This window comes from Diplotaxodon limnothrissa, linkage group LG20 (assembly GCF_057381915.1).
Source record: "Diplotaxodon limnothrissa isolate DT_005_m linkage group LG20, D_limnothrissa_male_GT1.1, whole genome shotgun sequence".
In the NCBI taxonomy this organism is placed as follows: domain Eukaryota; kingdom Metazoa; phylum Chordata; class Actinopteri; order Cichliformes; family Cichlidae; genus Diplotaxodon; species Diplotaxodon limnothrissa.
The window spans coordinates 3,242,771-3,265,352 of NC_140615.1; the positions used below are offsets into that span (position 1 = coordinate 3,242,771).

Consider the following 22,582-nt stretch of genomic DNA (forward strand, 5'->3'; position numbering starts at 1 on the left):
TACGCGATGATTCATTTTCTATCGTTAAATTTAATGCAGTTAAACATTTGTGTTGCTATGAGGAAAAGTTTCCATTGTGTATAAGAACAAAGTTAAAAAAACAAAAAACAAAAAGCAGCAGAGTGACACTGATTTATGACTGACTGGCCTTTTGTTTGAATAGCAATAATATTAAACCGCACGTTTTGTTTATTCCCATAATAAATCAGACAACGCCTAATACAGGTGTATTAGTTAAATCCCTGGCAACGCTAAGTCAAATTGTGCCTCATACACTCTCATTCCATTTAACGCAAATCTTCAGTTACAAGAGCTCAAACAAAGAGGGACATGTCGTCATTGTTCGAAGTGTAATTCGAGCTGCACCTGTACAGACACGATGAGGAGGATGAATTAACACATAAACAACTGACAGACGGTGAGATTAGTTTGGCTTTCAGTGTCAACTGTTTATCCTGGAAGACGGACTGTTGAATATTTTTCCATCGACGTTGAATATTTGGTTCACACCAGAAAGATCAAAGCGCTCTAACACGCTGAAATCTGCCTGCAAAACCGGATAAGAGTTTTCGAATATCATTTTTAAAAAAGCGGGTAGTGATTTGCCCCATCAATAATATCTCAAGCGTTGACATCATCGCTTATATTTTCGAGCATCTTCTACTTCTAACAAAACTTAATTAGTAATCTGTTCTGAAGTTCGCTCTCCTCTGTGTCAGGGAAAAAATGCATGTGGCTAAAAATACAAGTTTGGGGAAGTGCCGAGCCTCCATGGGAAGTTTGAAGGTTTTTGAAGGTCTTTGTCCATAAACTAATCAAAATGACCAACTGTCCCAGTACTGTCAGAAACATCTATAATTGGCAGCTCACGTCTGAATGTAAGCGCTGACCGGAGACCAGCTATTCTCTTAAGCCACACAGGAGTCATGTGACTGCATCAAGAGACACTCTTTTTAAATGCTCCTGTTTGGGTATGGGGTCTTCAGGGAACTAAAAGGGTAGTTTTGTTTACATCTTATTTATAATTTCAATTTAAAAAATAACTTTTTAAATACGTATACAAAACAATATTTCTTCCTTTCCTTCTTTTCTCAGACAGACTTAAAAAATATTTATATATGTATGTTGCCACTCCATTAACTGCAGTAAAGGTTACCACAAAACTTTGCCACTTTGATTTGGAAACGACTTCACGGGAGATCGAAAGATTGTTAAATTAAAGAAGAAGGTGTCTGTGTGGAAATCCTGCAATTCTGCTGGATGCAAGGAAGAGAACCGTCCGAGAGTTCAGCCCTGTCCAGTGTCGTCGCCCCCACCCCGCCAAATTAACAAAAGAAGAAACACATTGAGTGATCCCCCGCAGCAGGCCTCTCTATCGGCACAACGCAGAAAAGAAAGCCGAGGCCGAAGGGGACCAGCGAGGGCGCACACAGAAGGTACACGTATAGAGAGTGAGTTGGGTCACAGGGTTGGAGAGGTCGGCCATCCAGACTGAAATGAGCCTAATGGGACAGAAAATGTGTCCCCGAGGTGAACTCGGCCTTCTACCATTTCGCCCCCAAACTTCAATAAAGTACCTTTTCAGCTTCGCGACATGGAGGCGACAGGGCCTAGAAAGAGGCTGGAGGGATGCTGGGACTGTGGCGAGCACATTAATTTCTCTAATCTGTCCAGCAACATAAAGGCTTCTGGATTCATTTTTCAGCGCCGTCTCACCACTATTCTACTGCCTATCCAAAGCCCTGTCCAAAAAGTAGGTTTGAACCTCTTTGGTCCAGCTTAAAGTCCAACTTAACTTTCACATTTGTGGGAAAAGCAGTCAAATAAAAAGAAAAGTGGCATAGGATGCGACCCCGTCTACATAATATTTGATAAGATCAAAACTGGTTGTTGTCAGAGCTGTTTTCCAGAACAGAGCACAAAGCTCTATGGGGAAAGATTGATGATGGAAAATACCTCATCCTTTTGTGCTCTTTTGCCTCCCACTACGCGAGGCATTTTATAAGGCCTATTCATGTCACAATTTCAATAATCTATCAAATTCTTGCGCGTCTTTGGACTCAAGCCATTTTTAAACCGAAATCCTTCTTCCCAAAAAAAAAAAAAAAGAAAAAGAAAAAGGGGGGAAAAATGGGAGACAAAATGAAAGCACTTCAGGCACTTCAGTTGATGATTCAGTTAAAAAGACTTTCTTCAAATTATTGCATCAGTCCAGCAGGTTTTCAGCAGCAAAGAGTCCTGCAGTGAGTTGGTCCCCCTGCCAGATGAAAGTCGCACGATGACGTTGCACAGAGACGCCTTAGCGCCGTTTTTGAAGTTTCTACAGTCTCGCGAGCTGCAGCATACTACGGAGGCAAACTGCCCACTGGGGAGTCAGCAGACAAATGAGCCAAAGTGTTTATACAAGCAAGAGTCAAAGAGTGAGCAGACAAGAAAACAACAGCATTCCTTTTTGTGGAGAGGGCACTGCTTTAGATCAATTTAAAAAAAAATGTTTAAAAAACAAAACCAAAGGTAAACTAGTGTACTTCATCAGCATCTTCACTCAGATATTTAACGAAGACCACACGACGCATTATACTGAATCTATCGGCAGATCACGACTTTATTTTTTTTATTCATTTCACATTTGAAAACCCAGTCGCATGGCGCAGAGGACTATAGAAAAGCAGGGCAACCACTATTGTTACAAAATGAATAATTTCACAACAATCTAAAATCTCTAACACATTGCAAATGTACTCTAAATTAAACGCATGCATCTTTGTGTTCAAGTCAGGACGAAGGAAGCGAGTAGCTTCTTTTGTAGCACTGGCAGAGGCAGTGCAGTGTGGACTGGAGGGCCTCAGTGGCTTGTCTAATTGAATGCCCTTCAGACTGATGAGGTTGCACGTATACTGCACAGCGCAAACTATTTCATTTTCATATTTCAGAAATAACTTCAATCCATTATGAGTGAAGCTTTAACACGCACACACACACACACACACACACACACACACACACACACACACACACACACACACACACACACACACACAGTGTCTGTACACATTGCAAATATAAACACGCAAAAAAGGGAGCTGCAGGATTGACAAACACAGTTTAAAAACACAGTGATTTTTGTTTCCCTCGTGAAATGTCCAGTATTCACACATCTGTACACTTTTAAGGATCTCCTCCAATTTGCAACAGTAGACCTCACCTTACCTAAAATGAACTTGGAACAAACGTATTTAAAACTAGTAGACACTCACTGTTTTATTGACCAATATGATTAGCACAAGTACACTAAACTCCGTTTATTGCATTTCACAATAATCTGCTTTGAACGGTCTAAAACACAACATCAACACTACAAAACTAAATTGCAAAAAATTGAAAAAGAAAAAGAAAAATCCTGTTTCTGAAATACACGAGGTAATTCACACATTGTTATTCTCCTAAACATACAAGTTCAAGATCAATGGTGTGTTCCAGCTTTCTTTTTTATATACCAAAAATAACTATTATTATAGTGATTTCCTTCCAGTGTTGTTTGAAATAAATAGATTGTGCATTTCACCTTGGGCAGCAGGGCAAAAGAATGGCCCACAATAACATTTTGATAAAATGTATATTTTTTTCTACTTTTTCATCCTTCATTCAAAACATTTTTTAATAAAAAACATCATTTTAATTGAACTTCAAATAAATTAAACCCTGTGTCACGTAAAAATAATTCATCGGTATTCGCAGTAATCCATGCTATATAACATGCATTTTATATAACTTTGGACTTAAAGGAAACCGCACAAGATAGCTACGAAAACAAAATATATAAGTGTTCTATAAATAACCAGTTCTTATTCTACCCCCAGTAATGGTTCGTGGTTTTATAACCTGGTAATATCCTCGCCATGCTGAGCTCCGGTAAGTTCGTCGGGGGCCCCGGTGTTAGTGGCCGAGGCAGCGGCAACAGCGCCGGCTGCTGAGCTTGTGTTGGACCCGGAGGAAGAGGAGGAGGATCTCACTTTGGTGTTCGGGAGCCTGTGATCCTTTTTCCATTTCATCCTGCGGTTTTGAAACCAGATTTTAATCTGCCGCTCGGAGAGAACCAGGGTGTGTGCGATCTCGATGCGCCTCCGCCGAGTTAAATATCGGTTATAGTGGAATTCCTTCTCCAATTCTAAGACTTGCTGCCGGGTGTATGCTGTCCTAGACCGCTTGGGCTCCGTCCCATTGTAACCAGAGTTCACTGGAAGAAGGAGAAGAGGAGAGAAAGGGAGACAGAGAACGGAGGAAAGGAGGGGTAAACAAGAATGGCCTCAACTGAGATATGGCTGGAAAGATTTATTGGTTATGAATGTTTAGCTGTTTGAGAAATTTAAATGGGAAGTTAAGAACTTCTCAGCGTAATGAGAGGACACTCACATCCAACTATGAGCTAAATTATTAATGCAAGATTACAAAGCTCAGATTTTTTTTCTTATTCATTTCTCCCCCTCTCTCCATCGCGCAATACATAACAGCAGAAGCCACATGGTGATACGGCTGCCCTGAGTATACCTCGGCTATAAAATTTATGGTGGGTGTAATTACCAATGCCGAGTCGTAAATCCGCCTCAATTGTGCCATTTCAAAGGCTTCCCTGCTATCGGAGCAGGGGCTGGCAACGAGATGGGAGTCAGAGGGACTGATAAAGGGAGGGAAGGGGAGAGAGGAGCATGAGGAGTGCAGGGAACATAAACACACAAGTTGCCTACCAGTGCTGACGTGAATTTTCTTCATCCATGGGTACACCACAGGCTGTTTGGAGGAGGCTGTGCTGTTTGGATGCTCCGGGGTAGCTTGGTTGCAGGCGGAGGTTGCGGCCGGTGGGGTGGCGGGGGACATGGACAACTGTGGGGTTTCACATGAAGCAGGTTGCCCTTTCCCTGTCAGTAGATGCGCAGAATGGGGTATTCCATGTCCCCTTGGCGTGTCAGGTTCAGGGATGCTTGCACAGTTAAACTGGCGCTCTTGGTAGCTCGCCCGCGGAGGATATAACTCCTGATGGTGATGCTGGTAGCCAGTGTCCCTTGCGCGGCTGTAATATTCTGGACTATGCTCGGGGATGTAGTTATTTTGCGAATATTCCTCGCATGGAGGAAATTTCGGATCAATGTAGTTAGACTCCATCAAATACGAGCTCATGATCATTAATTTCTGGAGTGGAAAATAATTTTTCTAGCTTTGTCGTTTTTCTGCTCCATAAAGCCCTCCTACTTGCGAGCAGCCCTGTAAAGTTACTTTTACCACGTGACCCAATGGCCCAATAGCAGGGTAAGAGGTAGTTCCCGGATAAGGAACCAGAGGTATTTAGCATACCTACAGTCGCCATTGTGGGCACAAATCTTTCTCTCTCGCTCTCTCTCTCTTTCTCTCTTTCTCTCTCTCTCTCTCTCTGGCTGCGTTACCAAGGCAATTGATCTTGGGGACAAAACTAGTAGCTAGTTGCTGACCAAGGAAAAAATATAACAGGCAAATACAGTGGTCTCAATTATTCAAAGGGACAAGGATGAGGTGCAACAACAAACCAGTCATTGTGTTAATTATAACACCTGATTAACAAAGACTGTCTCTGACAACAAAGCTTCAGCTGTGACACAGCCCAGGGTTGTGTCACATAAATTCTTTCTTTCTTTCTTTCTTTCTTTCTTTCTTTCTTTCTTTCTTTCTTTCTTTCTTTCTTTCTCTCCTATAAAACATTTCAGCAGTAACATAGGTAGGTCAGTGGAGAGGTGGAGAGGTGAATGGTCTCCAGCTTTTGAGGAGATGAAGACTGATCATTTGTGGTGCTGGACAGAAGTGGACAGAGAGAAACAATCTGCCTCAGTGGCAGGTTCTTCAACAATGAGAAATTTTGGTCTATCTATTTCGAATCCATATTAATTTCTTTAAAACTACACACTTGTATGGATTTTTTCAGCTTTTAAATGAAAATTGGTAAGAATAATCAGAATCAGAATGCTTTATTAATCCTGCGGAAATTATGTGGCCACAGTAGCTCCAAGACAGTAAGAACAGTAACTAACTAAACTAAATTAAATAATACAGTATATTACAAAATTACAAAATATAACAAAAAAAATTTAAAAGATACAAATGGCTCAGTTATGAATATCCCAGTATATAGCATTAAGACTGGGACTGAATTACAGAAGGATTCTGTATCTGAGGTTGCTGCTTTAAAGTCACAGTAGCCAAAATCTGTTGGAACAAAAGCTGCAAAATGCTTTACAACATAAAAGATTTTAAGAGTGCATCCATGGTGCTTCTATTCTATCCTACAGAAAGACAAAGCTAAACTCTTTTAATCTCTAACCTTTGCTTCCATAAGGCACAACACAACAAAGCAACCATAGAAAACAAAACATTGCATAAATCCAAATTTGAATATAAACCCTGACATGCCACAGACGAAAATGTCATAGACACAACAAAACTGCAACACAAATGTGGGCTAAGCAGGCGTCAAACATCCAACTGATCAAACTTACATAATATCACTAATATGATGTCACAGATCAGGGGCACACAACCCTGCAGAGAAGCATTCACCAGGAGCTCACAAACCAGCCAGCAGTGAAACTACATCACTATTATGTCACAGAGCAGAGGGTGTAATGAGCTGCTGATTTAACTGCAGGACCAGTATTGTGTCACTGTGAAGTTGCTGCAGACAAGAGAGTCTGCTGTACACACTCTTGACTAAGTGAACATCTGTCCTAAATGCAGGATAGCAATTCATGACACGTGTAAATAGAAATCAGCCACCAGTCCTTGTGATCTTGAGTGGTGCTAATTCCCTCTTCTTCTGACTGCAGTTTTACAGCTTGAAAAAGCCCTTATCTGTTACCTGGTGCACATGTTTCTGAGCTTTGTAATGGCCCAAATAAAAGCGCAGGAACAATCAATGAACAGCATCTATGTGAGGAAAAACAACACTGTTAGGCAGATGAGACAGGCCATTGAAACTACAAGAAGTGCTGAAGAAGAACTGCAGAATGCAACATCCCGATGATTAGTAAACAAACATGGTTACGCAATGCTTCAAACTAGAATTTAAACAGTAAAATACAAACACTGAAAGTATTACAACATTTTCTTTTGTTCAGCAGCCTTTAGGCAAATCCACCCTGAAAATGTTGCATGCTAACCCTGGCTGAAGCATGACCATGAGCCAAGGCATACAGCACTGGTGGTCTGTTGTTTTATTGTAAACTGATACTGCCTGGGTGTATAAACTTGTCATGTGCTGGAAGCTTCCCATTGTTTTCTCAGAGTCAGCTGTAGGCAGACAGAGTGAAGTTAACCTCCCTATCACCTCAACACCCCCATGTTTCACATATATGTCTTCAGGTGGAGAGTAATAATAATAATAATAATAATAATAATAATAATAATAATAATAATAATAATAATAATAATAATAATAATAATACAATGATATATTTCCATTCAAACCATCACATTACAAGTTAAGCATCTATTTTCACAGCAGCAGTTAAATAATACGGTTAAAAACGATGTGAAATTGCTTATCATAATTCCGGCGGTACTGTTTGTAAAGAATGCGCACGACATTTCTATTACCCCTAGTGAGGATGTTAGAGGCGTTTTATAGAGCAATAAAAGCCGTAAATCAGTCACTTTTAAACGACCCCTGGTTCCTAACGTGTTTTACAGGGTCTGACACAGTAGTAGCCGCACACTGCACGTTCTCTGTGGCCTACCTACACAATCTGTGGCTGTCTGAGCTATGAATACACTTTGTGACAGCGTTATTGCACTGCCAGAGCTCGTGGATGGGGTGGATGCAGGCTGTATGTATCATCGTTGATGCTTGTATATGCAAAAGCAGGAAGAAAAAAATGCCAGAGAGACGTGAAGGGAAGCAGATGCAGAACAATTCATCGACTGGCGTGGTATTTCAGTTGCCCATGTATTCCTGTAGAGACGTATTTGCGACTGCTTGTACTTCACACAAATTCGGTTCTACAGGGTATACATATAGACAACTAATGTGTTTTAGGTTAGACACTGTAAAAGGTCATCTGCCGGGCAAATATCTGTGGCAAGCAGGTTATCGTGCATTTCACAGTCGTGTCACAAGAAGCATCAGAGTGGAAATACCACAGAAAGCGTGCGTCAAAGCGGATTCTGTTTATCAGGATTCAAGAAGCAAAGCCACAAACAACCCCACTCCTGCTATGGATACATCTACAAGCAAGGGAAAACACACATTTTAGGTCCTTTCTCTAAAAATAAAATATCCGTGAGTGCACACGTATGCCTACACACACACACACACACACACACACACACACACACACACACACACACACACACACACACACACACACACACACACACAAAGCATAAAGACGCCGTACGCAGAGAACAGAAAGGGTCTCTTTTCTCAACATTCAGCCTCTGCCTTTGAGGTGCCTCCTATATGAATATTCAGCTACAAACACGAAGGATACAAAGGGACGGCGTGACAGCACACATGAAAAATAAGTTTCTATTGTTCCCAACCATTTCTTCTGCTTGCTATTACCATACTGACCGCTCGGTAACCTTTCTTGCTGCCACTCTGGAAGCTAATGAGAAAAGCCTCGGATGAAAAATGCAATATCAGACATGTGACCTGTTTCGGGGTTATTAAAAACAGCAAACATGCTCAGATTGTGAATCAATGGAATTGATTAGAGCGGTGATGCACAGGGTGCTTCAAACACTGTCAAAAAACATCTCAATCTACATATTTCTCCGCCAGCATCCCGCGCATCAATTTGATTTTTTAAAATTGATTAACAAAGCCTCCCGCCCCAACACACACAGTGAACTCCCGAGAAGTGGTAACAAAAAAATCTATCTCATATTCATTTGGATTTTTTTCATATTCTCATCAAAAGACATGCTGTTTGTCGTGCACACAACCAGTGTGAAAGGAGCTACATACACACCACCTACTCCCTCTCGCCCCATGCGCTCTGGCGGACGCATTTTAATATTAGTTAGACAGCCTGACCCGCGTTTCACCCCTCGCGTTTGACTGGTTCCAATAGTTCACTGCCAAGGATTATTGATGGAGAGACAGCAATGAATTCTTTCTCCCCACAAATGGCTTTCAGATCGTGCACCTAGTTCAATAACTATAGTTATAATGTAGAAGTACAAAAAATGAGGCCCTCAGGCAGACTAATTTGATGTTTCATTTGTTCATTTGAGAAATTAAGCTTTCCCTTTTCCTCCCCTGCAAAATAACAGCCTTACAAGCGTGTTCACACATGTACATATGTAAACAAAATAAATCTGTGCAAAACTATGTGGAGGTCGTTCTGTCCACGCAGTGCTGCTCTTTTTCTTTTTTCTTTTTTTTAATTTGGTGGCCGAGTACCTGACCTGGATGCAGACAGTGCAGCAATATTGTGCTCCCTGATGAAAACGGTTACGATGCGCTTTTAATCAAACTCTTAACCTAATAGCCTTTCCACGTTTACTCTCCCCAGGTGTAATAACGTTAAGCTGTATCGTCCAGTTAAAATAAAAAGTTTTAATGAAGTGCAGACAGACTGGAGACTAGTTGGATATGAATACTCTTTAAAAAGCAGCAGCCAAGGGAGCAGAGGCGGTTTCAGAAACCAGATTCCTCCTATAAACAGTTGGTTGGTTTCGAAGCAATGATGTGGTTCATAAGACTCACTGCGCAGTTAAATCCGGCTAACTGGCACTGCAAGAAGTTGAGAGGATAGGATGGTAATTCCATCTTAAGTTTTTGTTTAGGCGTCCAATGTTGGAAATCGTAAGAAACGAGACACAGAACATAACGCCAGAGTGTCTGGATAAATTAAGTGGAAGTGCAGATATTAAGGTGGTTGCTGTCATTGAAAAAGCAACTCCGCCAGACAAGCTTTACTCTCAAATAAAGGTAGGCAGATAAGCGTGGGGCAATGCGTAACACTTACTATTAAATCCGCAGTCTCACTCACGTTGGCTCATTGAAATGCCTGAAAAATAGAGAGAAAGAACGAAAAGAATTAAAAGGGTAATCATGACAAAATGGTTCATAAAGGTCCATAAAAAATTTCCTCATTAAGTGACAATATGAATTTTTGCACCCAAACTGCAAAAATAAAATTCTCGAGGAAGAAATTAGCTTTATAATTTGTTCAATTAATATTTTATTTTTAAAACATGTATTAGACACCCCCCCCCCCCCTCAAAAAAAAAAAAAAGAATAGAAAGAAAATGTTACTCAGTGTTCTCTAAATTAACGAAGCAACCTATTTGTCACGCATTTGAAGATGGCATAAACATATGCGGTGTCCGTACCATATTTCCGGTTTTTTGCTCCAATTTTAAAAAGCCACTGTATAATCTAAAAATAAATCTAAATATATAAATTGGCCACATACAAATATGAAAAGGAGATTATATAATACAATCGAAAGCCACAAATGTATTTCATTATAATGATTCCCTTCGTGTTTCCTACAGTAAATCACTCAAAGTTCAAATACAGAAAGAAACTGTTTGCATGTGTTTCCTTTTTTCCTAATGACCCGTCAGTCCGTCCCTTTGCCTCTCACATCCTCTGCTATCTACTTAAGCGAGGCTGTCCTAGAAAAGCTCTGACATGTGTAGGGCTGCTGCAGAACTGGGACCGAGGGCGAAAATTTAGGACGGGTCATTTTCAGACAGTAAAAGTAAATTTACAACCATTTTGGTATTTCCTTGGGCAAATTTTCTAAGAATAGAAATCCCAGGACTTCCAGAGCGCTGTGGAATTATGGCGGAGAGTCAATGATAATTCAAAAAAAACAAAACAACTAGTTTGTCTTCACATTGTAAATCAATTCTTGCTGAGTTAAACAAAACAACCGATGTAATAGGACTTTATGGTTTTTATTTGGGCTCAGACAAAAGGATGTTTGTGTTCACCCGGAAATGACCTCCGAGGTTTGAATGATGACAATGTCAGCTCCACAGGTCAAAGAAAGGAATACGACAGCTCAGAACATGGCAGTGAAAACGGATGTTTGTGCCATTTCACTTTTATTGCGATGCTATAAGAGTGTTTTTGGAAAGGTCTGTCCTAGTTTTTGTGAGGTTAAACCAGGTCTTTAATTCAAAGTGACTAAAAAGTACTGAGAGTAAAATTAGTTCGATTGTAATAAGCGCCCTGTAGCCCCATGAATGTGGCAAAACACACGTTAATATTTGTTTCTAATTTATTGTAAAAGAAAAAATATATTTACTAGTCATTTCTGCAGGAAAACAAATATTTTCCTTTGGTTTTGTTTCATTTTAGTGCGAGAGTTATGGGAGTTAATGGGATATGACAAATGTCTGTATTACGTAAAAAAGCAACGAAATTGCTTTTGAAAAAAGGAGGAAATAAAAAATAATAATGAGAAGAAAGAGGAACTAACAATGCCCTGACTTGGACATGTTGCCCCCGCAGTGTATCACCCACACAGCAGCGTGTTATACAGTGCCCCCTATTGAAAGTGTATAATTTTTCCCTTGCACACCTGAAAGCAAACCAGGACAGACTTTACGTATTCCACATAAAGAAAATATTAAAAATAGGTTTGTAAAGCCAGGACTGGAGAGATGCGGTAAGTGGTCAGCCTTCAGTGCATTTGTGCACAACCTAAAGCCTCGAAACTCCTCATTTGGAAGAAAGCTGACTCAAATACTTTGTTTTGTGATTTTTAATTCTCACATTATGCAGCATTTACAGCCTGTAAATTCCTGATTCACCTTGTGCCTAACAGCATAGCTGAACACACCCAAAAAGTCTTACTGTTAGATTCATCCATTCGCAGTTTCACACATTGAGCAGCTTTTCTAAGCTGAACTACTTTCTAGGACGTTTTTAAAATAATGTAGCCTAAAGAAAAGCAGAAACTCGTTTAGGTTATAAGATCACATAGTTTTAAGATTGATAACACATTTCTGCAAAACATGCACATGCACGCCTCGAGCTAACACTAGTGCTGCCTTTCGTAATATTTCAGTTTGGATAATGGCATATTTGAACTGCAAAAATGCCTTTGACTCAAGCCTGTTCCTTTGGCCCAGACATGACCCTAAAACAATATGATGATGAGTGCAAACAGTAACTTCGAGTCATGGTAGTCAGGTGGTTTTGCACTAATAAGCCTCTTTTTGTGGACTAATGCATTCTTTTAACCATCAGAGCCACCTTTTAGCACAACACAGAACAGCACAGAACAAATGTCACAAAATATGCTTCGAAACGTTGTGTATATTTTCAAAAAAGCGCATTTTCTTCCATCCAAGCGTCTGAAACCACGGCGCTTTTATTTAGAATTTCCGTATGTCACATGGAGGTAAGAGTACGAGGGGGATATTGGAAATGAGAGGGAGAGAGAGGGTGTAGTGGTTAGTGAGACGGGACGCCAGATTATTTTTGATAGTTCTGCCTGAACTTTGCATTTTCCTCACAGTCACCTTTCTCTCTCTCCCTCTCTCTCTCCTCTCTCTCTCTCTCTCTCTCTCTCTCTCTCTCTCTCTCTCTCTCACACACACACACACACACACACACACACACACACACACACATATATATATATATTATTTTCTCACTCTGACATTAAGAAGAAAACTGTTGAATCAAATCACATCCACCGCATGAAAATGTGCGTAGGCCTATATTCTGTTATTTGCCAAGAATAAAATGCAACAGCCTTCAAATAAAAGGCTAATAATGGTTTAAAACGTGGCTCCTTAACACAAAATATCAGTGATCGATATATCCGTACGAGACACTTTTTGAATATTAAAAAAGAGCAAAGATACAATAAAACGTGTGAAAACAATCATTTTTCCGGGTGCTTAAAAATATGGCACAGTTTCATAAATACTCGCTGCGAATTAGTACATAGCGTCAATTTAGGCTCTAATCTGTTTAACAGTCACACATTCAGTTACAATATATATACAACAAAAACTACGCAGTTCAGTGAGCTAACGGCACAGCGCGCAGGCCTGTAGGCAAAGTAAAAACCAACTTACTGCAACAGCTCTCAGTCCTCCGCACCACTCGACTACACAGTCCAAAGAAAGGTACTGCATCCTCACTGCCACAAAGCCCTTTCTTCCTCCGATAAGGGGAAGCAGGCAGCTGCGATTCCGGACAGTTAAGATTATATATGATGTGTATATATCGAAGGTTTGTCAGCTCTTCCAGGCCATAAAACCCACTTAAATGACACCACGTGCTTCCTATGCACCATTCACAGGCCCTGCTTGAGGCAATTGGCATATGTAACCTTGTAAACTTTAAAATACCCTAAAAGAAAGACATACAAAAAGGGATTGAATGCGTTGTCCATGTATAGGTTAGGCCCAACACAGCGCAGAGAAAGTGGACGCTGCGCTGACCGGTTCTCATAACCGTCAAGGAAGTCAATAGGAAGCTATTAGTTTAAGAGGTGAGTTGATTTTTATTTTCTTTAAGTAGTGCTAGACAGAATTACCTCATAACATTGGGCTATTCTGCGTCACGCCACTTCTTCTACTAAAACTGCCGCTACATTCAACAATGGCGTGATTTTATGTCCGCTATGCTACAGCGCTACCACATAGCGATGTTTTAACAGCAGTGTAATGATAGCAGGATTAAAGAGCAAGGCGACATGACAAAAGTAGCCATATGGCCTCAGCGGTGATGACGCGCCAGTGTGCGGTCACAGGAAACCAAAGTTTTGCATCCACGTTGTGTCGTGGGTGAGTGTTATCACAGGCAAGTGCGTCCCTTCCTTCCCTGACAAAACAGGAAACGGAGTGTGCGTGTGGTGGAGTGCTGGAGAAGGGGGCAATAAAGTTTTATGGGGGCCTTAGACTTCCGAGCGCGTTTGTGAGTCAATGAAAATCTGTTGATTTCGTGGCTCAAATGGGACAACGCATTTATAAATGGCTTTGATAGTGAACTGAATTCCGCCAGCCAACCCTCGAAATGTGTTTTAAATAATAATAATAATAATAATAATAATAATAATAATAAATAATAATAATAAACGTGCATGCTGACAGCAGGGAATTCCCTTACTTTTAATGAGTCTTTATTGGTTACAATCAACGAACAGGCCATCTATCAGTTATTGTAGGCCCAGTGTTAATCAGGCACCTTAAGTTTACAAAGGAGGGAAGAGAAATTGTTCCATTGCACATTACAACATTATCACAAACAGCCACTGAATTGTACATAATGATTCAAGAGTCACAAGAATATGACAGACAACAGGGATGGTGTCTTCACACGAAATCCACTCACGAGGACATTGCTTATTGAACACACATTCAACAGCATCCTAAATGCAACATGTCACAGAGTAAATTTCAAAGAAAAAGAAAAAAATGGAGAGAAGTAGTATTTGTAAGACAACTTAACTGTTGCTAAGGATTTTCAGATAAGTCAGAATTAGTATTTATTTTGACTTTATTTGATTCACTGACCCCTTTGATGCATGGTGATATAAAGATGGGAGCTATTCAGGTTACCTCTCGCTTACATAATTTAAAAACATTTTATTTTTTTTCTTCTTTTAGTGTTTGTGTGCACCTTTTCAGTGTACTGCAGACCAAAGCTTTGCAGCGGGACGGTTCCAGCTAACCCTCGACCCCCTGTTCCTCTCGTGCAGTAAAGTGAGGCTATCATCGCATGGGCAGCAAATTAATTTAGAAATGTAAACCGATTGATCAAAGTGAGCGATATTCAATACATTAGGTCCCAAACTGCAGCAAGTGACACATAATTGGTGATGAAGCACACAGAGCGGTGTCGTGATGTCATTGCTCCTAGCAGTTCATCCGAAGGTCAGGCGGCACTCCAGCATTGTGCAGTGAGGGGCTGAAAACGTGCTGCATGCACCGCGTTCGCTGATGCCATTTTTACTCCTTCACTTTGATTTTTGAGTCCTTCTTCCACTTCATTCGTCTGTTCTGGAACCAGATTTTGATCTGCCTCTCGTTTAGACACAGAGTGTGGGCGATCTCTATGCGCCTGCGGCGGCTCAGGTACCGGTTGAAGTGAAACTCTTTCTCCAGCTCCAGAGTCTGATAGCGGGTGTAACTGGTCCTGGACCGCTTACCCTCCGATTCTGAAGTGGTATTAAAATAAGTTAGCTTTCAGCAGCATTAGAGTGGAAAAAAATAAGTGGAATATAAATAATAGGCTAATAATATCATTACATTCATTACTATTACATGTTATTACAAAGCCTGGATACCCATAAGCACTACAAGCAAGGATCCATTAATTTAAATCCCCTTCAACCCCCATTTAAAAGATCAAAAATCTTTATATAACCTAATTTTAACCTGATATTACTTACTGTGGACTTGTGCAATAAAAATTTATGTTCATGCAGATAAGGATGGTTAACTAGACCCTTAATATAAATATGCTCAGTGCAGGGGAAGAGGGCCCACTTAATCCTTTCACAGCAAAACATAAAAAATACAAAATATTACTTAATGCATCTTATCATGATTTAATGCTTAGAAGTTGATAACTAAAAATATGTGGGCCTCTCGATAAAACCCTGGCCTCGGTTTAATAACGATGCACTGGAGTAGGATGTTGTGGGGGAGAAGCAGATATGTAAACTATAAAAAAAAAAGAGGGGGGCGGGGGGGGGGGGGGGGGGGGAGAAAAAGTGGGTTGAAGAAAGTGATGTTTTCCAGATACTTTTTTCAGATTTCCGTGGGTACATGCGTGCAAAGCAACAGAGCTGTGCTTTTGGAAAAAATAAAATAATTTCAACAACCCTGCAGTGTGTTTCTAGATATTTGCATATGGAGGCTCATAATAAAAACAGCATCTTTTGCAGCAAATGTGCTCCCTGTACGTCTCGCTGCCTCAACAGTACGCCAGTGGTTTGAAGGCATAGAGAAGAAGCATGCCTATTCAGATCTTTTAGAGGTGAAAAGTTCATGATTGGGTCAGGGCATTGGTGTTTGACAGAGTTCAATTTAAGGCTAAAGCTCCTCTCTCACAGTGTGTGTGCTGATGCAAAACACATAGCTAGACCAAGTCTATAAACGAAGCATGGCAAAAACTAATACTTAATGCTGCATTTGTAATATTATTCCATAGTTTTATCGCATTTTTGTTCTCTTATCCAATTATGCCACCATAAATCACAGCGCAGATCACATCTTCACCGTAACAGAGCAGGTTTACGAGCAATGGATGCCTTTGTCATAAAATTTATGACCGCGAGTTTTTATTATTTCCTGCGTTTGGCCTATAAAACTCAAGAGGGACACTGGAACGGGCAAAAAGAAGTGTTGTAGCGTTAAGGGTGAATAAGGGAAAGCATCTTAGCTGCACTTTAGAAAATATGCAAACTTTACCGTGGCTCATGTGCAGTTTTGTCATCCATGGATAAATCTGTGGTCGCTGCTCACTATCCTCAGGCTGGTTCACGTTTGTGTTTCGTTTCACGGACTGCGTGTTATCCGCGTTTCTGTCGCTCTCCTGGCTCATGTTGCCGCCGGATTTTGCGCTTCTCTCCGGGTCTCTGCCAGCCCCACGTCCGAGCAGCTTACTGCTGCCGTAGCTGAGCCCGCTGGCGTCCACAGACGAGCTACTGGAGACCATGGTTATTTGTGGTCCTGACGGGAGTGGAATATCCGTATTGCCACGCAGGCTAGTTTTCATCTCCTCCCGTTGAACAGAGGTCGTGGGGACGGGACAAGAGAATATCCCGTTCACATTAACACCCTCATAATGGCTGGACACGCGCCCAGATAGATCGAAACTAAACATAGTGTTAGGAGAACTTGTCTCGCTTGTTTGCCTGAGACTGAAGCTGTCAACAGAGCTCATTTCAAACTACCACCGACACTTTCTTTTTAAACTAGACAGGGCTGCGGGCTACACGTTGCGGGTATTTCCTTGTTTTTGTTGATCATTGCTTTTCTTTGTTGCCGCTTTTGGAAAATTCACAGCTGTCTGCCCTAAAAAATAATCCAGGATTTATAGGTGGAGTAGGCTTTGGTATCTTTTTTTAATTCTTGATCCGACGTGGGCTGCCCAAATATGGGGTATTTGTACGGGATCACGTGCGCATGTTGGCCAGTCATAAATTGGCTTTGATACTCAATGGGGATATTGATGAATAGGAGAAACGTGTCCGGTAAACTTTGAGCTGTTGGTTGTTGAGGACCAGGCAGGGATCTTTAGCGCAAAAAGGGCAGGACAGTAAGACAAGAGCGTCATCTGGTGTCTGGTATGGGGCAAGACGGTCAAGACCGGTCAGCTCTGTGCCCTGGACCGGCTGCCAGTCCACCATCACCAATAATAATAATAATAATAATAATAATAATAATAATAATAATAATAATAATAATAATAATAAAGCTAGGTTAAAATATATCTACGCGGATGGACTTGAAACGTGAACGTTGTTGGGAGTTTATATTACTACAGCTACGGGGATGTTATCGTGTTTAACAGTAGCTTAACAGTAGCTAATTCCTGTGCCATACCAATATCGGCGTCGAACAAACAGGTCTCATGTTTTGGAGAAACAAAAATTGCTTAAAAATATATGTTTAACGTCAAATCCTCCCTTTCTTGCCTACACAGCCTCCGGACCAAACAGGCCACGACAAAAAAATCTTTAAAATTTAAAGAAAAGCATAAGAAGAAAGAAATAGCAAACTTTCACAGTCCACGTTTAGGAAATCTCTTCGTATTTTTATTACGTATTTAAGGGATCTGTCTTCATCTGACTCATGAAACAGACAAGACAAAGGTGAAAGTTTTACAAACATTTTATTCCGTGATACACAGTTATGACAAAACATTAATGTTTGACTCTCAAACAAAGGTGAAGAATTACTAGTGTACAAATCTATCTCACGAGGAAGCATGTTGTGTCAAATGGTCAATGATCTTATGTTATGCAGCGTCTACCAAAGCGGCTAAATGCACATTACGTTTCCACGGGATTTACGTTATATACCGTTACTTTTATCATGTACAGACATTATGGTTTTTGTTTGTTTGTGTGTGTTTGCGCGCGCGTGTGTGTGCGTGTGTCTGTGCGTGTCTGTGTGTGCATGTGTGTGTTCGGACTGGAGACTACTACTTTTAGTTTGATGCAGGGCCCATTTTCCTGCGGACGATTCAAGTAATAGATTACATTGTGATCAAGTGTCCGCCCGCTCTTTTGCCTCCATGGAATGTGCATGTACAGTAATGAGTTTAGTCAGATCAACACTGTATTATAGTGAGGTGATCAAAGAGTTTCACAGTGATGGATGGGGTGTGTGAGAGGGGGGTAGGTAAATATACAGATTTCCTGGCATAGGAAGATAGGTAGAAATTAATACTTCTTTTTATTTCCACAATACAAGTGTGATATTTGCAATAAAAAACAAAACAAAAACAAAAAACCCTCAGTTCTCCACACAACACAGCGGCCAAACTGTGGCTGAAATAATTTTGGATTTCTAAGGATCAACACTCCTGTGGTCCAACACGAAATAAAATTGGTGAGAGCTGCGTGGTAGCAATCATGCGGTGAAGTCGCTCTCGAGTCCATGTAGATTTTTAGGTAGTTATGTTGGTTTGTAATGGTCATCGTGTGGTTTTTTATAATTTTTTATTATTATTATTATTTTGAGCTATTCTTTCTTCTTGTCTTCATCCTTCCCTTCTTCCATTGCGCCATTGCGTTCCTGCTCTTGAGACGCTCCTGTCTGTTCAGTTCCTGTCACCGTGGAGGTCAGGTTGCTCTCTTTCTTCCATTTCATGCGTCGGTTCTGAAACCAGATTTTGATCTGCCGCTCTGTTAAACAAAGCGCATTCGCGATCTCGATGCGTCTGCGCCTGGTCAGGTAGCGATTGAAATGAAATTCCTTCTCCAGCTCAAGCGTTTGGTAACGAGAGTATATTTGTCGTCCTCTGCGTCTGTCTGTCCCGTAGCCGACTCCTGCTGGGAGACAAAGTAAAGTCACTCATTTAAGCGTTAACAGCGCGAAGTCACGTTTGGATTTCAAATAAAACGTGCCTCTGCCTGGAGTCTGTTCATACTTGGAGGCAACTGAGCATAAGTTGGTTATTTTTTTTTGCCTCGTTGTTAGATTCATAATTGCAATCTAAATCCACAGAGAAAAATAAACGCATTTTAACTGGAAGGGGAAAATATATCTCAAAGGATATCTTTGCTGTATTATCTAAAATTATTAAAGCTTCTTAAGTAGTCTCTCTATCTCACTCTACTGATTATGGCTACTATATCATTCTTAAAATGAAAGCTGTTTGTTTGCACATGTTAAGGCCCATCTACAAGTCGAGGGGATACAGTAATGTTTTATGGGGCCATAAAAAGTAACTTGCTCTCTTGGTAAGACATATCGTAAAACTGGCCCATTTCCTTAATTTATTTGTCGTAGTAAAACTCACCGCCGTGTGAGTTCATTCGCTGCATCCACGGGTAGATCGGGATGTTACTTTTCTGCTCCTGAGCTGCTGCTCTTCCTTGATCCAGACTGTACTCTTGAGCAATGTGGCTTTGTGTATTGAGTCCCATATTTGTTTGTCTGCAGCTGGGAAGCACGTCCTTGTCTTGAAGAAACACGTTTGATCCATACTCATACTGTGCCCTGCCAGACCCAAACACCACATTATCTTGAGGAGAGTAGAAAGGTGCATATATCCGATTCTGGGTCACAGCGGCACCGTACGACGAAAAATGTCTAACTGTGTCATAGGTGGTGGAGTTTAGGGGTACGTTAGGCAAAACATCTTGACCACCGGATAAATGGCAGGAGAGCGACGGGTTCGCGAAATAAGAATTCATACCTTGCTTGTAACCCTCTCTCCAACTCTCCCCACTTCTTTATCGGTCTCTTTTCAATCTCCTTCTCAGTAAATCTCTGTGTCAACCAACCACACCTTTCTCCAAGGTCTTCTTTTTTTCCTCGACTTTCTGCCTCTGTAACTGGACGTGAGCTACTTTGAGGATTCAATATTATTAATTTCCAATCTCCGGTTAAGACGCACAAACCCGAGTGTTATAGCCGAGGCTTGGCTCGGTGAGAGACAATATGACAATGTCAGCTGACCATTCTCAACCAATTGAGAGGCAGGAGTTGAGGAGAAACTGTAGCTTTTAGCTCAGAGCTTGAACATTACGGCTAAATGTCGATAAACACAACGTAGACTTGGAGTGGCACACTATACAGCTTGGCTGAGTGAGAAGTTTTTGGCTTGAAGTTTATGAGCATGTGTCGTTTAAGCAGAAAGCAAGATGGAAAGCGTGGCCAATGTCATTCAGGACAGAGACCACATTCAGAGGAAGGAAGGAGATGGAGAATTCTAATGAAAAACACGTGAAATATTATACAAAATGCCTATTAAATAGTGACCAATAGAAAAAATAACACGGATATTAAAGCTGTTTACTAATGCAAAGCCATGAACTGTCATACTAAGTTTTCGTGTGAGTGATCTTGTGTGCGCATGTGTGTGTCCTATACCCAGTTTTAATCCATAATACAACATACACTGCTGTTTATCTCAGCCATATCAACAACTTTCCAATTTCCATGCTTTTGCAGTGACCTGGGGGAGGGTGTCGGCGGTAAGAATGCGTTTATGGTCTCTCTTCTGTGAGGGCAATAAAACAAGTGACGTTCCCCAGCTCACCAACAACTATCTCTGCAGCAAAGCCTTGAAACACAGGCAGCAATCTCTCCCGCTAAGAATCAAAAAAGCACTGCACAGCGTGTGGAGGCAAAGCAAAGACAAAATCGCGTGCAGGACAGGTATGGCACAGAAAGGGGAAAAAAGAATGAAAAAAATGCTCCTGTGAAGATGACTTCTGCCACCATCTTGAAAAAAGAATCCAATCAGTTGTGCGATCGTGCAAACCTGCTCATCAATGCTCACTGCTATTTCTCAGGTATAGTCTGTTCAAACTCACAACAAAGAACACTTTACTTCAAATTAATTAAGCAAAAAAATGTAATAGGCAACATGTTAAAATGCTTATGCAGATGTTCCAGTCTCTTTTTTCTCTCTCTCCTTGTGATCGTGCTTTGACATTCCTGTGACACACACAGAGGAAACGGGAACCGATTATTATCTCAGCACCAAATGATGGGTTTGGAAATTACTTTAGAGGCGTTTTGCAGAATTCTAGAAAAACTTGATCACGTGTTTTGACCTAAACGAGCTGCCTCCAAAATCTGCATTAGACGAGATCGCAGTGCGCTAATTTTCATTTTCATTTTAGAAAAACTTTTCAGATGAATTAAAACGAAAACGCCACACGTGCTTTCGAAGTAGTTTTCCAAATTAATGTGGCCGGTTTTTGTTTTGTTTTTTAATTTACTTTAATTAAAAAATTTTTTAAACAAGCCGCATCAGATAGCAATATAATAATAATAACAACAACAATCAATAATGCTATTGAAAAAGTCTGTTAAACGCAGCCCCACTGGCTGCAACAGCCTATTGGTTCACCTCATTGATTTCTTCAATGGAGTGAATTCGTGCAGCCTAAACGTGCAACAGTGTTTGGTCTGTTGTTTGGGATCCTGAATAGCCCATAAAAGAGACAAGAACAAAGAGAAGGAAGTAGCTGGTGCAGTAAAAGTTTCCCTTCAACTATTTGTGACCATATGTGACATCCGCGTCGCACAGATTTGAGGCAAATAAAGCGCAAAAGTTGGAGCCTGCAGTTTTCCTAAATTTCCGTCCTGGGACTGTTCTTTTTCCCCTCTTCTTTTTGATATCCAGAAACGAAATCACTTGATGACGGAGGTTAAACCAACACTTATAGCAGGAGTAAACTACTCGGGGTCCCAGTTTGTTTAGTGAACTTCTACCCTTCAGTGTGGTGTAATTTCAAAGGAGACCAAATTGTTGCAAACATTAAAAAAGTCAGTTCCCCCACTTTGACTGGAACTTGAATCCCACCAAAGTAAATATGAACAAAACGCAAATAAAACTGAAGTTTGTGATATTATATTTTTAGTCAATCCGCCCTCATGGTGGCAGAAACGGAATGTGCAATAGATTTGTGAAAGCTTTCCTTTGTTTCACCATTTCTGCTGTCGTCACCAAGTAGTCGGCATAATTTATTCCACACTGCAAAGTGTTTCAGATTAACACAATTTTCAGCAATCTCTATTCCATCAAAATCCACTCGAATTATTTGAGTTCTCAACCACAGATTTTCCTTATTGTTATTTACAGACACACACACACACACACACACACACACACACACACACACACACACACACACACACACACACACACACACACACACACACACACACGAAGAACAGAGCGGTCTGTAAACTTTGGGTTGTAAATAAAAGCTGAACAGTAAAGCCAATGTGTGGACTGGAGAGACTGGAATGCAGGAGAGCTTGTGTCAGTGTGCAGAATTAGAAAGGTCATTCTTTCCCTTGTGTTTTAGTGTTTTATTGCGGCCCGTGAGGCAAATTACACGCACGGCATTTGATGCAGGGAGGAGAGGAACCGTTTGGTGCG

At 40.8% G+C, this 22,582-nt stretch overlaps 3 protein-coding genes across 4 annotated transcripts; all 3 read right to left on the minus strand.

Moving 5' to 3' along the window:
- Window positions 1–3,875: 3,875 nt before the first annotated feature.
- On the minus strand, window positions 3,876–5,181 carry hoxc4a (homeobox C4a). Its single transcript, XM_085343927.1, has 2 exons — window positions 4,746–5,181; window positions 3,876–4,237 (listed from the first exon to the last, which is right to left on the minus strand). The coding sequence occupies exons 1-2, from the start codon at window positions 5,179–5,181 to the stop codon at window positions 3,876–3,878; spliced, it is 798 nt and encodes a 265-aa protein (XP_085200053.1).
- An 8,930-nt stretch (window positions 5,182–14,111) lies between these two features.
- On the minus strand, window positions 14,112–17,025 carry hoxc5a (homeobox C5a). The gene is made up of 2 exons (XM_085344373.1): window positions 16,420–17,025; window positions 14,112–15,161 (listed from the first exon to the last, which is right to left on the minus strand). Exons 1-2 carry the CDS (start codon window positions 16,892–16,894, stop codon window positions 14,953–14,955), a joined length of 684 nt encoding a protein of 227 aa, XP_085200499.1. The 5' UTR covers window positions 16,895–17,025; the 3' UTR covers window positions 14,112–14,952.
- A 1,376-nt stretch (window positions 17,026–18,401) lies between these two features.
- Window positions 18,402–19,877, minus strand: LOC146610249 (homeobox protein Hox-C6a). Of its 2 annotated transcripts, none has more exons than XM_085344188.1 (2): window positions 19,481–19,877; window positions 18,402–19,007 (listed from the first exon to the last, which is right to left on the minus strand). In XM_085344188.1, the coding sequence occupies exons 1-2, from the start codon at window positions 19,875–19,877 to the stop codon at window positions 18,700–18,702; spliced, it is 705 nt and encodes a 234-aa protein (XP_085200314.1). In that variant the 3' UTR covers window positions 18,402–18,699. The 2 variants fall into 2 exon arrangements, with proteins under 2 accessions (XP_085200314.1, XP_085200315.1); XM_085344189.1 differs by having other exon boundaries at window positions 18,402–19,010.
- Between the last annotated feature and the right edge of the window lie 2,705 nt (window positions 19,878–22,582).